Source organism: Equus asinus, chromosome 9 (assembly GCF_041296235.1).
Source record: "Equus asinus isolate D_3611 breed Donkey chromosome 9, EquAss-T2T_v2, whole genome shotgun sequence".
NCBI lineage: Eukaryota > Metazoa > Chordata > Mammalia > Perissodactyla > Equidae > Equus > Equus asinus.
The window spans coordinates 46837618-46855472 of record NC_091798.1 but is presented as its reverse complement, the minus strand read 5'-3'; the positions used below and the strand labels follow the sequence as shown (position 1 = coordinate 46855472).

The 17855-nt window shown below is 36.9% G+C and overlaps 1 protein-coding gene across 2 annotated transcripts in view; it reads right to left on the bottom strand.

Moving 5' to 3' along the window:
- The window catches only part of FNIP1 (folliculin interacting protein 1), a 129663-nt gene that overhangs the window by 82581 nt on the left and 29227 nt on the right, over nucleotides 1-17855 (bottom strand). For both annotated transcript variants that reach the window (XM_044780411.2, XM_044780412.2), the window contains exon 2: nucleotides 3510-3636. In XM_044780411.2, the coding sequence (XP_044636346.1) occupies nucleotides 3510-3636 (127 nt within the window). The remainder of the gene's footprint in view (nucleotides 1-3509; nucleotides 3637-17855) is intronic.

Sequence of the window (17855 nt, the reverse complement as noted above, 5' to 3'; positions counted from 1 at the left end):
CTGACTGAAAGCCAGACCCTAAGGTAGCAGCTTTAAAGCATGCAAATATATACAGTCTTGTGGGGCTTCAATCCTAAACCTTGCTGGCCTCCAGATCAGGAGATCTGGAGGTGTCCACTGGGTGAGAGGTGCAAAAATTGGGTTCCAGATGAGTTTATGGGAGGTATCCTTAAGCTGTAGTGAGACTTAACATGATGCACAAGAATACAGTCTCCCTTCTTATGTTCCCTAGAAGCACCTCTGTAGCCTCTAGATGCGTGAGAAACCTGAGGCCTGTCCCCCAGGCTGAAGCTCCAGGATAAGCAAATAGGCCTTTTTCACAGGAAGACTGGGGGGTGTGTTTTAGTCTACTGACTGCGTAGTATCCTGGTGGTGGCACCTGTCAAGAACCGTCTTTCCAATTGTTACATTCTTGTGAGGCCCAGGAAATCCAGCAACCTTGGCCACCAGGGCCAGGCAATCAAGGGTCATCCCCTGTGTGAACTGTGCAGGGCCTGCTGGCTTTACTGGGGCAGGTAGAGAACGTAGGGAGCAAGGAATGCTTGCTGGCTTCAGCCAGCTTTAGTAAAGAAGTAGGTAAATGCTATGACGTCTGGTGCTTGCCGGCTCCACCAAGGGAGTGCAGGAGTGTTGCAACCATCTGTGCTCACAGACTTTAGCAAAGGAGTAGAACAATGCCGTGACCGTTTGTCCTTGCCTGCCCTAGCCAGGGAGCGGAGAAGCACTCCATCCACCTATGCTCTGTGGTTTCAGCAAGGCAGAGAGATAGTGCCATGACTGCTTGGTCCCCTCCTACCTCAGCAAGGCAGCGGGAGGGTGCCAAGTCCAAGCCTGTCCACCTGTACTAGCTGGAGAGGTGAAGAGTACAGAAATGGCATCTGCCAGTGCCTCCGTGTCCAGAGAGAGTTTCAAGTGTCTCCTGCCCCTGCAGCAGATGTCTTAAGATTAGCAAATGAACCTTCAAAAATAATCTAGGCATTTTTCAAACTGCTGCTTTTGCGCTGGGTCCCAGGGTGAGTAAGGCTGCACATGAGCTCTTTAAAAGGAGAATCTCAGTTCCCTATAGACCTTTGAGTCCCTTGGACATCAGCCCATTTGTTTTCTAAGGTAGGCATTTTGGGAATTCATCTCTCCGGTGCAGATCCCAGGGGTTAGTGGTGCCTGATGTGGGGTACAAAACCCTCACTCCTCCAGGAGAAGAGCTGGACCAGTGAGATCCCTCCCTACTCTGTGTCAATGCACTGGGGATGAGGTTTTTGATGAGACTGTGTCTCTCCTAAACATCTCAATGTGGCCCTTTTACCCTTGGTTGTGGAGAAGCAGTTTATGTAGCTTTCAGATCTCTTTCAGGAAGAAATGATCCATATGTAGATATAGACCTGGTGTCTCTGTGGGAGGAGATAAGTTCAGGATCTTCTGACGCCACTATCTTGGACTCTTTCCAGATTGTTTTTTTGCTATTGTTATATGAGTTCTGTATATTTTTTTGTTATTAACTCATCAGATATATGATTTGCAAATACTTCCCTTCCATTCAGTAGGTTGCCTTTTCATTTTGTTGATGGTTTCCTTTGCTGTACAAAAGCTTTTTAGGTTTGACGTAGTTCCAACTTGTTGATTTTTGCTTTTGTTGCCTTTGCTTTTGGTGTCAAATCCAGAAAGTCATTGCCAAGACCAATCTCAAGGAGCTTATTGTGTATGTTTTCTTCTAGGAGTTTTATGGTTTCAGGTCTAACATTCAAGTCTTTAATCTATTTTGAGTTAGTTTTTGTGTACGGTGTTAGACAGTGGTCCAGTTTCATTCTTTTGCATGTGGCTGTCCAGTTTTCCCATCATCATTTATTGAAGAGACTGTCCTTTCCTCATTTATATTCTTGGTTCCTTTGTCATAAACTAAACGATCTTATATGCAATTTTTTGAAATGTAAACCAGATTCCTTTAACGACTTCCCTCTAAATTTAGGATATAAATCTAAACTTCTAACCCAGAGACCTATAAGGCCCTAAATACTCTGGCTGCTGCTCCATCTCTCTCCAACTTCATCTCTAGCTACTTTACATACTACTTACTACCATTCCAGCCAGACTGGTCTTCTTTCAGTTTCTTCAATTCACCAAGCTCCTAAGTCACTTTGTAGACTGCATTTGTTGGTCCTGCTATGAGGAGTGCTCATCCCCTGTTCCATGCCCTCAATTTCTTCAGATCTCAGCTTGAATTTCACTTCCTTAGTGAGATTTTCCTTAATATTCCTACACTCAAATGAAGAAAACCAGGTTCCTTCCTGTGGAATCTCATAAGCATCCTGTGTGTTTCATTCATAGTACTCAATCACAATTTGGAATGATTTATTTGTGTACTTATTTGTTCAATGTCTACCTCCCCTAAAAGGGTGCCTAATTGCAGACACCAAGAGGGCAGAGACTGCTAAATCTCCAAGTGCTTAATACTTCATAGATATTTAGTTATTTTCACAAATAAACAATACTTTAAGAACATTTTGTAATGCTTTTTTCTTACCAGATTGAAAAAAGTGCCTAGAGAATGCCTAAGAAACCTAAACAAAGCACAATCGCCAGAAAACTGAAAAATGTGTTAGTAATTAGAATGACATCATAAAATTTGGCAATTAAAGTAACTCAGAAATAAGTCAAGTACCTATTACATGCCACTGTAACAGACGCTGAGGATGTAGTTGTAAATAAGACAGTAGAATATGGCCAATATGTTAAATTTTTCTAAGAACATAAAATCTCAAATACAAACTCCCAAGTCTCAAAAAATAAACATTTGTTTCCTTTAATAGACAATTCTACCGGTAGGAGAAGCTCTCTCAAATTATTTTGTTTTCAGTTGCTTACTGAAATATTAGTGAAAATTGTCAATTTAGGAGAGGAGAGAAAAAAACAATTACAGGCTTCCATGTCCAGATTACAGGTCCAGGGGACCAAGTCTTTATGTCAGAAAGTGTAATAGCAGTAGCAGCAACAAAGATAACCGCAATCACTTAGGTTTTCTTGGACAACCAAGTAAATGTCCATATAACTACTAAACTTGTCTTTTAAGTTAGTCCAAAATATGACACTGAAAGTTAACAGAATAGATGCTCTCGCTACCACTGTAAAGTAGGGGAAAATACAATAGAGTAAGGGCTGAAAATGCTTTGCACCTTCAGAAAAATAATTTCACCTCTCTAGGTCACACTTTTCACAAATGTGGGATGAGAGGTTTGGACCAGATCCTCTATAAGGATCACTGTAGCTCTAGTCATATCGCACAATACAATTATATAAGGAAATAAATGTCAAACTAAAATGTTCTCTGGTACTAGAGTGATGACAAGGCAAGTGTTTTTTCCTTTAAAAATTCTCAAAATCAGGGCTCTGAATTTTAAAAATCTGGTGAAGATGTTTTGTACTCACAAACAAAAGTACGATAATTGAAATTTTACCCATTCTATCTTGAATTAAAATATTTAACATTATACTTCCAAATCAATAATGATGCTCACCGATACTGATATGTCCTCATTTTTTCTCTTAACACTGGAGTCAAACAAGACATTTCTCCCTCGTCTTTCACAGTCTTGATAAACAATCAGTCGAATTTGGCTTGGATCAAACTCTGGCAAAGGCCAACTTTAAAGAAAAATAGAGACCCATTAGCGTTACTTTAATAAATATTTCACATAAATACCTAGAAATAAAACCTATATAATAAAACCCAAGGTTGTATTACTGCTAAAGAATCTATAGCAGATATCTTTATAAAATACTACTATTTAGTTTAGGGCTGAAAACTTATAGCTATGTCATTTTAGATTAAAAAGTAAAAATAAAAGTTGTGGCAAGTATTACTCAGTGTATATAAAATACAGTAATCCAAGATGAATCTAAAAATAGCTAACAATAAAAATGCATAAGTACATTTAATATAATGAAAATACAAATTGATTTTATAGTATGGACCCAGATGGCATAAAGTTAATGTCTATTTTTAAATAGTTTTGTTACTGTTTCTTTAACATAGAAATGTAAAAACAGAAACGGCTTTCAGTTTAAATAACAGCAGCTAAATATTTATAAACCAGTAACAAGTGAAAAAGTAACAAACGTCCAAATGTAGTGGGAATTCTCATATATACTGATGTTGAGTAAAAACTGGCACAATCTCTTTAGAGAAGAGTTTTTTTAATATACATAACTAAACAGACAAAATCTAGTAAAACTGAAGTTGACTACACCAATTCCATTACAAAAAAGTTTACTATTATACAAAAATGTTCATAGCAGCACTGTTCCTACTAGTTGAAAACTGGAAAAAATTCAAATGTTCATCAATAATAGAAAGGGTAAACATATTATGGTTTATTCAGATAACAAAACACTACACAACAAACACAATGAATGAACTTCATTACAGGCAAAACTTCAGCTACAGGCAAAAGATGGATGGACACTGAGCAAAAGAAATGAGAAGACACACACTGAAACACACATACAAATAGTTACTGTATTTTCCCATTTATATAAAGGTTTAAATCAGGCAAAGTTTTATCTATGGGTGCATATTTAGTTTTTAAAACTATAAGGAAAACAAAGGAAGTGATGGCTTCAAAAGTTTGGAGTAAGGTTGAAGGTGGTGGAGGTGTAACCAAGAAGGGATTTACCAGGTAAACTGGGGCACTGACTATGTTCAATTTTTTGACTGGATAGTGCTTACATAAATATTTACTTTACAGTACAACTACAACAACAAAAGCCACTGCATTTGTTTTATATATTTTTATATATGCATTATATTTCACAATTAAGAAGATTAATGGAGTGAGTGAGATGTGGAGGAGAGGGAAAGAGACAAAAGAACAAAACGTATGGTGGAGATACTAGTCTGGTACACAACACACTACAACTGATAGGACAGTTGCTAAGAAACAGGAGAACTGCCATTCCAGGAGCTGTTTGTCATTAGTTACATCAGGCTGAATGGTCAATTCCTCACAATTCATCAGTCACAGCGTTTGATTGGGTTCTTTCATTTCCTTATGAGAACCTTAGCCCTAACCCCATCATGCATGTTAAACAACCCATTAACTGGCAACATAAAATATCTTCATGCCAAACTCTTGACAGTAAATACAATTTTAGTTTTCTCCTGTCTAATCTCTAGCAAATGTATGTGTGTAAGGAACTGATGAAAGACTTACCCTAGACATTCAAGCTAAACCAGAGATTCATCCTTAGAGCTGAATGATTTGCATGCTACTGAAGTGCTTTTAGTAAACTGAGCTTTGATATTACACAAAGGAAACTGTAAGACAGAGCGAGGTAGAGTGAAAATCAGGAAAGTGGTCTCACAAAAACCAAGAAAGAACAGCATTTTAGAGAGGAAGAAAAAATGCCATGGCAGTCACTAAGAAGCATCCACTAGCTTTAGAAACAAAGAAGTCATTGATGACCGTGGCAAGAACAGTTCTAAAGAGTAAAGAGTACAGGGGTCAAACTGCAGAGGACTGAGGAGTGAACGGGAACAGAGAAAATAGTAAATTTAAGAAAACTGTCAAGGAAAGAGAGAAAGAAAAGGAATCATGAAATAGAGTGATAGTTATTTTGTTATTAAAAAAAGCACAACTGAACATGTTTACATACTGATCTCAAAGAATGTGAAGTGGAAGGGAGATGGTGACTGATAAAAGCAAGGCCTCTGAGGATGTGAAGGAGGATACAGTATAGAATACAGGGTAAGGCATCAGCCTCAAACAGAAGAAAGGATAAACCCTGCACGAGCATGGAAAGAAAGGAGGCAAAGACAAACATGAGTATAGAAAGATTTGTAGATATGATGGTACAATGTTGAGAGAATTCATGTGTAAGAGCCCTATTTTCTTTGTAAAGTAGGTGAAGGGAAATAAAGGAAAGGTTCTAAAATGTGGGAATAGTAGAGAGCAAAAAAGAGTCAAGGTAGAGGCCAGCCTGGTGGCTTAGTGGTTGAGTTCTCGCGCTCCACTTCAGCGGCCCAGGGTTCGAAGCTTCGGGTCCTGGGTGTGGACCCAGCACCGCTTGTCGGGCCGCTCTGTGGCGGCATCTCACACAAAGTAGAGGAAGACTGGCACAGATGTTAACTCGGCGACAAAAGAGGAAGATTGGCAACAGATGTTAGCTTGCGACCAATCTTCCCCACACACAAAAAAAAACAGTCAAGGTAAAAATTTTGATAGGTAAGATGGGAAAAAGAGTAAGATAACAATAGAGTCAGAAACAACGTAGCCTTATATTTAAACAGAAATCTTGTGTGAAGTCATTTTGGTCTTACAACACAAGTCCCTAGAGTCACTAATTATTCAAAAAAAAAAGCTAGTCGTAAGTTTTCCGGGAAGACATCTGTGCTTCTGCAGAGTATATCCCTGACATGGAGAGTGTTTACTGATAAAGCCTTGATTCCCTTTACCTTATAATGGAAAGAAAATGTGAAGTCTGAAATTTATAGACACACAAAATTGACTCAATAGATTTGTTACCAAAAACTTGCCTGACAAATTAATTCTATCTTAAATATGCTAGGAGAACATGATATTAAACAACAAACAAGAACCCCAAAGGGATTCCTTTAATATGCAAATAATTTTGAATCGTTAATAGTCACCCTAAATTTATTCATTTTCAAATGAAAGAAGTGAAAGAGAAGCAGAAATGACCTAGCTAAATTCATTGTTCTGCTTAGTGCTGGCTGCTCTCTTCCCTTCCTTTCACTCCCATCTCTATCTTTCACTGGTATCACTTCTGCTCAGCACTCAAAGGGTTTGGAATGATCGTTTATTATACTAGAACCTAAGTCTTCTGAGATCTAATCCACCACGCTTTCCACTTTGCCTCTTTTTATCAAAATTTAACTGAAGACATAACTAAGCCAAATCATTAATAGCGGTAAGCACATCATCACCATTCACAAAAATTATCTATATACTATAGCAAAACTTTGCTCAGTATTAAGCTATTGTGTTGAGGATAATATTAATTTAAACTTTAGTAAGAAAACTACTCAGTGATGAGCCACAAACTATTTTAAGACTCTACACAGATGTTATTTATAGTTTATGTCAGCTTATCTGCTCTGCATATTTTTTATCTGACACCTTCAAAGAATGCTAATAGAAAATAAACATGCTGGAATAGACACTTGCCTTTACAAACTGACAATGCACCTCAGAAAACCATATGAATTCCTATAACACGTTACTGGCTACTAAATTAGGGCTAAATCTCGCATGCTCAATGAGAGCAAGATGGCTTCCAAGGAGGCAAATTTTGGTTGGCGGGGGGAGGGGAGGAAGAGACAAAAAACCTTAGATATTACAATGAGTGTAGCCCTCAAAGAACCACAATACATAGGCAAATACACAGTATATCTACGGTATTAAAATTTCATGGGGGGGGTGGTTAAGGGGAAAAAAATGTCAAAGAAAAGGCTCCTTAGGGGGACAGTAATGTTAAAAAAAAAAAAAAAAAAGGTTGAGAAACACCAGGATAAACGCTAGTTTTTGTATCTCTACACATTAACGATTGTCATGCTTAAAGAAAACATCTAAAGGGGCCGGCCCTGTGGCTGAGTGGTTAAGTTCCCGCGCTCCACTTCTGCGGCCCAGGGTTTCGACGGTTTGAATCCTGGGTGCTGACATGGCACCGTTCATCAGGCCATGCTGAGGCAGCATCCCAAATGCCACAACTACAAGGACCCACAATTAAAAATACACAACTATGTACTGGGGGGCTTTGGGGAGAAAAAGGAAAAATAAAATCTTAAAAAAAAAAATTAAAGAAAAAAAGAAAACATCTAAATAATTCACCTTTTTTTTTCACTTGACCAACTCTTCTGCCTCATCCATCATCCTAAAATATGATTTCATGCACTTGTAGATAAATATCAACTGGTCTCTTCTCTTTTTCTACACCTATTTCCAAGTGATCATCCATACATTTTCACTTCTACTTAGCATCAAAGGGTCTGGGATAATCTCTCTTATACAGCATTCTTATCAAACTTGAAGATTTTAAGTTCATTCGTTCAATAATTATTTGTATAGTGCCTACTATGTACCTGGTACTATGTTAGCTCTTCTTTCCTGAGCCTTGTCCATCATTGCTGTCTCACTGAAATGGAAATATGCAAGATGATGCAGATTAGCTCTGAGAAACTACTAACACCCTATACTCTTGCAAGAAATGGAGAGAGAGGGCAGCCAAGTTTCAAAATCTATGTATGTAGAATTACAGAAACTGCCCCCAGTCTCAGAAAACATTTTGAGTTTGGTGAAGGATGAATTATGGGAAGGAAGGGAAGGATGGGGGGAGAAAAAGAAGGAGAAAGGGAGGGAGAGAGAAAGGGAAGAATGCTAAATTAGGCTACAAGAGACAAGCAAAAAGCTTTCCCAACATACCAACATACCAAGAACTGGTCACCATCAGATCAGAGCCAAAAGCACCATATTCAATTGGAGAAATATTTTCTGTACATGGGGAAAGTGATCTGAGTTGTTGGGTTTTGTTTGTTTAAGACAGGCACCTGAGCTAACATCTGTTGCCAACCTTTTTTTCTTCTTCTTCTCCCCAAAACCCCCAGTACACAGCTGTATATTCTAGTTGCAGATCCTTCTAGTTGTGCTACGTGGGATGCCGCCTCAGCATGGCCTGATTAGTGATGTCATGTCCACGCCCAGGATCCGAACCGGAGAAACCCTGGGCCGCCGAAGCAGAGTGTGTGAACTTAACTACTTCGCCACAGGATTGGCCCAATCTGAGTTTGTTAAAAACCTGGAGACAAATTTTGCCTTAGAGAAATCTGCTGCAAACTAGCCAACATTCAAATATGTCTCACGAAAGTAAAATATCTAAGTCTTAGAATGCTTTTTTACTTTACAAACATTTTGGTTTTGGGTCACACAACGCAGAAATAATATTCACCATTCCCTCTGTAAAACATACTAACCAGCAAAGAACTGGCAAATGAATGCACATTTATGTTTTAAGCTAAAAATAAAATGATACACAAGATGTATAATTCTTTAAATTCCTCACTTCAATTAACTTTTTCCATTAATCTGGGAGTCCCAATTGTATCAGATGAGAGCTTATTTTCCTTTTGATATATTTACTGTGCATTAAAAAAAATAAAAATTGTGAGCATGTAGTCTATAACAGCAATCCCCAATCATTTCTAGTAAAAGGAGACCTTTTTAATGTTTAAGAAAACTAGTATCCAGTACCTGAGAAAATATGATTGAAAGCTACTATGAATTCAATATAGTATTAATCAAAAGAACATCTATATACATGCGAAGAACAGAACTACATATGCATCAGACACTTACTCAGTTTATAGATAGTACTCAATATTTTTGTAGAGTCAAGGACCCAAGTCACTAACTCCCCAACTCAGGGGCTGAAAGACCTAAGGTCAGGATATATACAAAAATAGAAGAATCATATACATAAAATTATAGGAATCACAAAATACATGTAAAAATTACAGGGCAGAAAGTTTTAAAAGTATGTAAAATAAGAAAAAATACAAATCACTATTCAGAATATCACTGCACTTCTACTAGGAGTCACACATCAAAGCAGTGCTTAAAAAAAGTTTTCTTAAGCAGGTAGGATCATCAGCGACAAGGTGCCATTATTGCACCAATTTTGCTTTTCAATATAATTCAAACCGATTTTATAAACAGCGGAAATTCCTCCCAGATTGACAACTTGTTAATCATAAATTTCAGTTCATATTTTCATTTTGCTTTTCATGTTTCAGTATCTTCCTAAGTACCACAGGGAGAAGCTTGGAGAGAGACGAAATATAAGACAACTTCAATTAATTTACCGAACAAGTAAGTGAATAAATAGCTATTTCAGGAGGTACCATTTTAATATTGGAAGCCTATATGTATAGGATTTATGTATAGTAATTACTTCTCTACACAATTCTCTAACCTGACAGAAAAATAATCCCATGATTTATTTGTTAATCTCAGTTCCAAAGAACTTAGTTAGCAACTAGATGTTTTTCTCATCAGAAAAATGGTATTTTTATATAGGTTGTTTACATCCAGTTATTTTCCCCCAATTACATTTTAATAAACTAAATATTATAAAAACACTAGATAATCCTTAGTCTGTCTTTAGTCATACTAAATTCAATTATACCCAAAACAAACAAAATCCTAATGATTGTCATTTATACTTCAATGACAAGTATAGTCACCTACTGGGCTGTACTTCATCAGTACTTCCTAGCTGTACAAACACCAATGATGATTACTATCATCATTTAATCAAACTAGATAATACATGTGAAAAAATACTGTAAGATAAAAATATAAACTATTACCAGCATTAAACATCCCCAAATCCATTTATACTTATCCCATAATCTAGTATGTATTAAAAATCATATACACAAAGTAAAATTTTACATAAAGTATTTCAGAGAAGGGAAATTAATAATCTATAACATGAATTCTTGGTGAAATGGAACCTCAGTAATAGTAAAGTTCTAAACCATGAGAGGATACAAAGTATCATATCTGCTAGCATATTTACTTAGTATTTTTCAGCAACACATACACGTAATTGAAATATACTTGACCCATGTGGTTTTCAACTTTCTGACATTAATTCTATATACCTGAGAACTTAAGAAAGTACAATGGAACACTGGAAGAATGTTAAAATGAGCTAAAACAATTGAGAGAGCCAAATCCAAGTTGTTCAACTGGGTTACACATATTGAAAAAATATTTTTAAACTTTCATAGTAAGATTTATTTAAAATATAAAAACAATGTACCTTAGTCTAAATTTACTACTATTTCAAATTATTTAATTCGAGTCATAAAGTTGTGTCACATAGTTAAGATGTTCACAGAGCATCAAAAACATTACCAGATAAATTAAGGTCCATATCAAAAAAACTTTAAAAATGACTGGATTATGATCAATGAGTTAAATAATACAATGTCAAGTTTTTAATTTAAATTTTACTTAGAAATATGTACATGAGATACATACACAAAAGCACACTGCTTTCCAAATATCTGTAGTGAGTGTTCCTATGTAAACATGAGAAAGAGCAGTGAATGACAGAAAGAGAATAAGAGACACATACACCAAGAACTAATATACAGTATTTATAAATTAGATATTTGAAATAATTATTACCACCTGCTTAACACATTCTCAAGAAGTCCTTCTAATTATAATATATCACCACAATTTTAATCAACTGATCATAAAGTAAGTATATCTAAAAAATTTCAGAATTTAAATTTTTACTTCAGATATTTTAAAACAAACATATCACCAAATTTATAATTAGATTTGGGCTGATTTTGATGTTAACAACACTTGAAAATAATGAGTTAAGCCGTACTTTAGTGGCATCTCTATTTCTCTTAAGCAGTTCCACTTTTCAACATCCCTAAAAACTCCAGTTATGCACAACTACCAGCTCAGGATAATAATAGCAATGAACCACATTCATCTGAAACCACAAGACTGTCAGGTGACATACCAAGAAGTCTGAACTTAACTCAAATAAAAGCCTTTCCATGCTGCAATGCAAGAAGGCTAAATCCTAGCACCAGGACTATGGGGGACTGGGAGCCTTTAAGAAATCTATTGCCCATGACAAAATCTATTTTTACAAAAGGCTTCATTTATTCAGTCCTACTGTTTCATGAGTAACATCCAGTTCTTTTGTTTCACTGGAGTCTGAGATTTTTACAGAAGCAAATTATGACTACTTTGCAATTCCTTTATCTCTTCTACTATAAATATATGATTAAAGAAAATCAATCTAAGCATTCTGTAGACTAAGTGCTGTTCTGGCAGCCAGTGCAGACTAGGAACGCCAATTTTTTTTCAAGGGTGCTTTTACCCACTTGGGCTGGTCCTGCGCAGAGTGCTCATGCAACTATGGCTAGAACCCAAATCTTCCACAATCCCCATCTATAAGGAACTCAGGCTCATTTAATAAACAAGAAAACAGAATAGCTCCTTTCTCAACTTCCCTGTGTCCGAACTCTGCCATTTCAGACAAGCACACATACACATTCTTGGAAGCCACAGCAAGCTTGTGTTCTAGCCAGATGACAAGCAACTGGAAAACCAAGCCCTAATGATCACAGGACCCAGACTGGCCAGCATGTAAACTGGCTCACTAATCTGAACCCTGTGTTGAATTCAGATAGACAAGTCTAGCACAAAATACTACCTTTGAATTTATAAACTTCAACAAGACTACCATATTACATTATTTGGTTGGTTCATGAAATAGAGACATTTCAACTTGCTTTAAAAATGCTGTCTTTCACTGGGTTTGTATTTTAACATATATCAGCATGTTCTTCCAGAAAAACCAGAGTACATCTGTGTATTATGCAGATATGACTAATGCAGTAACAGAAATGCCTTAATACAATGGGCTATTAATCCACAACCTAAAAGACAACATGCTAAGACCAAGAATCATTCCTCACATCCAACATGACAGAAACAGAACAATGGGCTCTCAATCAGCCAAACTTGGATTGAAATACGAACTCTGTCACATACTGACTGACTGTGATCTTAGAAAAGTGCCTTAACTTTTCTAGTCCTCAGATGCCTCTTCTATATCTATAATTAGTACAGGAACAGTGTTTTACCTTTTCAACACTTAAAACAGTGTGTCACACCTATCAAGCATTAATAAACATTTGGTGAATTACTGATGTGCTACTGGAGATACCTGTCTCTTTCAAATACAATGCCTTCTTGTCCCAGTTACAAAACTTGTAACTTTATTTTAATTGTGATACCTTATAATGAATTCTAATAATTCTAGTACTTGTTGAGATATGCAAATATCTGCCACAGTGGTTCTAGCAATTTCTCCACAATTCATTAGGCAGAAACTTTTAAAATCCACCTTTCACGCATAGGGGCATGAATATATGGGAAATCTATGTACCTCTGCTCAGTTTTGGGGGGAACCTGAAATTATTCTAAAAACTAAAGTCTATTTTTTAAAAATCCATCTTTGATTGTTTAAGTTAGAAGCCTGCATACAGACACAAAAATAAACTAAATGGTTTTACAGGGCTAACAGATCTAAGGTTTCACAGCTCATTCATGATAGACCTGTGATGCAGATTTGAGTTTAATATGATCATACATAATACAAGCATGTTGACTGCAGCACTAAACGTATCAAAGGAGAAAAAAACTAGAAACAACTAAAATGCCCACCAGCAGAAGACTTCATAAATAAATTGCAGCACAATCACTTAGAGGAATACTGTGCAAACCTTTAATAGGACGAGATAGAGCAGCACACAAGATCTCCAAGGTAATTATTATGTGAAGAAAAGTAAGGTTCAAAACAGTATGCATGCCATGAGAGTGGAGGCAAACAAACATATCACTATGTTTGTATGTGCCCTAAACATTTTAAAGAAAGATAAATAAACTTAATACAAAGAGACACAATTAACTCTTAAAAGAAGTGACCCTTAGGCAACAAAACTAGGAATTGGAGAAAGGAAGGAATACATTTACTTTCGCATTATGCTCTTCTATACCCTCTAATCTGGTATCAAAACTTCACATTCATTTCAATAAGCACTTCTTTGACTCCCCAGGTTTTGGATAACCTCTCCTCCAAGGAATACAAAATAGCTGGATAACCATCATAATCTTATGGCAGAACATGATCTGCTTTTCCACTGAAAAGTTTTGGGATAGAAAAGAACTAGCCAGAGAAAAGTTTGATGGCCACCAGCTCAAAAGCAGCAAAGTGCCACAAAACTAAGAAACAATGGAACAAAAAGGAAGTGTTCCAAAACAGGAAAGCCAGTAGGTGAATTAATTAGAAGTTTATTTCTCTAATGTCTACCTACTAAAGTTTCTATTCACCCAAATGCTCAAACCAAAAATCTACAAGTCACTAAGTCATTTTCATTCTATCTCCTAAATGTCTTGAGTCAGACCACCACCACAACCACATTGTCACCATCCTAGTCTGAGCTACCACAATATCTCACTGCTTAAATTAGTCTCCCAGTCTCTCCTCCTGCTTTCCTCCAATTTATTCTCCACAATGTAGCCAAAGTGCGAAAACCTCAATATGTTTATCACCTACTTAAAAATCCCTGGCTAATACCTCATTGCTCTCAGGTTAAAGTTCTAACTTTTCAATAGACTTGGCCTTCGCCTATTCTCTCTTCTCACCCTCTGCCCATATTCACTCCAATCAGTTCTTTAAATGCAAAGTTTTTACTTCCAGCTATCTTTACTGTGTTTTTAATCTGGTCTGGCACACTCTTTTCTGTCCTTCCCCTATTTGCCTGGTTCATTTTTCAGGTCTCAACTTACTTGTTACTTCCCACAAGAAACCTTCCTGATCACTATGATCTCCCACCCTACAACTGGAATAGGTTCCCTTGCCCATTTGCCTCCAGAGCATCTCTCTTTCCCCAAATAGAGCCCTAAATTGACACTCTGTACATCTTCCATCCCGTTGCTTAACCGACTACTGTCGTAAATGTCTGTTTATTGTCTCTATTTCTACAGGACCATAAGCCCTGTGAGGATGGGACCACACTTCTCTTGTGCACAGCTGTATTTTAGTGTCTAGCACCATGGCTGATATTTAGCTGTCTGTCAATAAGTCAATAATACTTTCTAACCCTGAGATGAGTTTAATGTTAACAAAACACTAAATGGGATTTTAGTGGGTTTTCTTATGAAAATGAAATAAAAATATTTCTTTTAGTACCTACTTGCTCATACTTAGGAGTACGGCGTTCAGTATTCCCCCCCAACCCTTTGTCCACAAAAAGAATAATCATTCAAAACATAATATAAACTGATTATACAATCCTCTTTTCTCTCTTCCTCCAAGATTGTGGGGAGGGTCCAAGTCATAAACATGAGGGAGATTTTAATGGGAAGCTATCAAAACACTTAACTTTAAAATTCTCCTTTCTTAACTTTCCTCTCAGTGCTGATCAAATTTAAATGCATAAATCTTTATGAAAGAGTATTTACAATGTTTAGAGTTCATGGAAGCTGGCCTCCAAACTTTATTAGTTTTGGACATCATTTAAGCTCCTTAAATTCTATTTGCTCACCCACAAAATGGTTAATGAAATTTCTCTCCTCTACCAACTTCAAGCACAGACTTGTTGGGAGAATTAAGTTAACATACATGAAAGAAATTTGTAAACTACTATTTCTGGCTTTGTCTACTTAGGGACAAGGCATTCATTCTACAAGAAAGCTGGGAAACCAGCATGAATAAAGCCAGATGACAGTGCAGAAAGGAGTTAATATGGCAGGCCTAAGACTGCAATCCTTGGAAAGGCCTACTTGCAAGACTGGCTTTTGGCTGGCATGTGGGAACTGAACTGGACCTTACATTGATATGAAACTTTCCCCAAGTGATAAGTGTGGCTTCCTATGACTAAATAGTACAATGTGGTTTATGCTGAAGATCAGCTTTTCTTCTGGGAGTCTGGATTTTGGTACATGCTAAGCAGAGGTACCTACATGATCAGTCCCCAATAAAAACCTTGAGCACTACCTGACCAGTCCCCCAAAATAGCACATCATTGCTGGAGGATTTAAACACATCCTATGTGACTCCATTGGGAAAGGATACTTGGAAGTTTGAACCTGGTTTCCCCTGGATCTTGCTCCATGGCGCCTTTTCCTTCGCTGATTTGTATAAACTTTGTATCCTTTCACTGTAGTAAGTTTTAGCTCTGAGTATGACTATATGCTGACTCCTCTGAGTTCTTATGGTGAATTACCAAACCTGGGGGTGGTGTTGGGGCCCCCCACCACAATAATGAAAAAGTGTTCACAGAGTTAAGTACTATGTCTATCTGGCTGGAATGGGGATAGACCTTGCAGTATAAAAAGAGAAGTAGTCCTCCTTTGCTCAGAGTCATTAAAACACAAGGGGCTGGCCCTGTGGCATAGTGGTTAAGTTCAGCATGCTCCACTTCAGCAGCCTGGATTCACAGGTTTGGATCCCGGGTGCAGATATATACCACTTCCCAGCCATGCTGTGGTGGCAACCCACATATAAAGTGGAGGAAGACTGGCATGGATGTTAGCTCAGGGATAATATTCCTCAAGCAAAACAAAGATGAAGACTGGCAACAGATGTTAGCTTAGGGCTAATCTTCCTCAGCAAAAAAATATTTGTTCAGTTGTAGAATAAACAACTTTTTTCACTCTACCCTGTCCCTCCAGTAACTCAAGTCCCCTAGTTCATTAGTTCTAGTGCAGATGCCTTCTGGTTGAGCTACACTCTGCAGCCTGACACTTCAACACTCCCTTTACCATCACCCTAATTTCCTCAGATCCCCTACCTTCTAGATATACTCTTGGCCATTTTCCAATCCTGAATTCCCACCCTCACCACATCCTTCCCTCTGACTCCATAATCTTTCTTTCTCAACTAAAGAGCCTTGCTATAGGAAAACAGAAACATTGTATAGTAGCCTCCTAATGAACCACTGCTGTTGCTTGGCACAGCTTTAATTTATTTCTTACTCATTATCTAGCAAATGCCCCCCCCATTTAGCCCTATCATTGTTATCAAACACTATATTAAGGCTTCATCTTATATCCTGAAATCTCTACAGCCAATTCATATTGAAAACTAAACTAAGACTACCTTAGTTAAGGTAGATACACAGTGACACCAGTCTGGGTTTGAGTCTTACTTCTTAGGCAAATTGTTTTCCCTTTCTGGGGTCAGAATCCCTGAAAGACCACTTCCAATTCTGAATTTATGATTGGTATACACTGCCCTCTGATTTCCTGTCAAACTAGACTTTTTCTTCACAGTGCAATGTATAGGTTAGACCACTATCCTATATTTTAGGAGTATAAATTTACAGAGTAAGCTTCATATTTTTAACCAGGCACTTAAATATGAGATAGTTTTAGGATGCTTAATATAAATGTAGACATCTTAAATACATAAATTCACATAAACACACTTTACAGGAAGGAGCACAGCACAGTAATTAAGTGGTTTTAAAAGCAGAGAGACCAAAGTACAAGTCCCAGTTCTATCATTTATTAGACTTATTGCTAAATGTTACAATTATTAATGTAAATAACACTTATTTCATACAACTGTTCCAAGGATTTAGAGGAGCTTAATATGTATGAAGCATTTAGCACAATGCATAGCATAATATAAATATACAATAAAAGGTAGCTATTAATTGATTAATTGCATTTAACTCATTGATCACAACTACATTAGAGACCTATTTTGCACCAGGCACGAAACGAAGCTTAAGATACAAAAATACACTTGTTTATTCTATGCTACAGAAATATTAGCATTGCAAATATGTATTTTTATTATTATTATAATACATAAAAGTCAAAAAAGGCTTTTGTAGAGGTAAAAACAGCCATCCCAGACCTGGAAGAGCCTATAATCTAATTAAGATGACAGGATATGTGCCAAAATATTAATTGTTATATGATGGAGTATTATAAGATATATCCTAAATTCTTTATAAGTTTCTATACCTAAGGAGGCACTGTGATACGGGGAGATGCACAGTACTGACTAGAACTTACAAGATGAGAGTAAAGTATAAGCAGCAAGTTCACAGGCTGACTAAACCCAAGGGTTGTGTATAGATTTGGAAAATAAGGATGGAAAGGTAGAATTCACCCACTGAAATCCTCAGACATAAGAATTCTAAAACTTTCAGATATGAGCCCCAAAAAAACCCAAACAACAGAAAGAAAAACCCAGGAACATCACATATTCTTAGCAAGGAAGTAGCACAA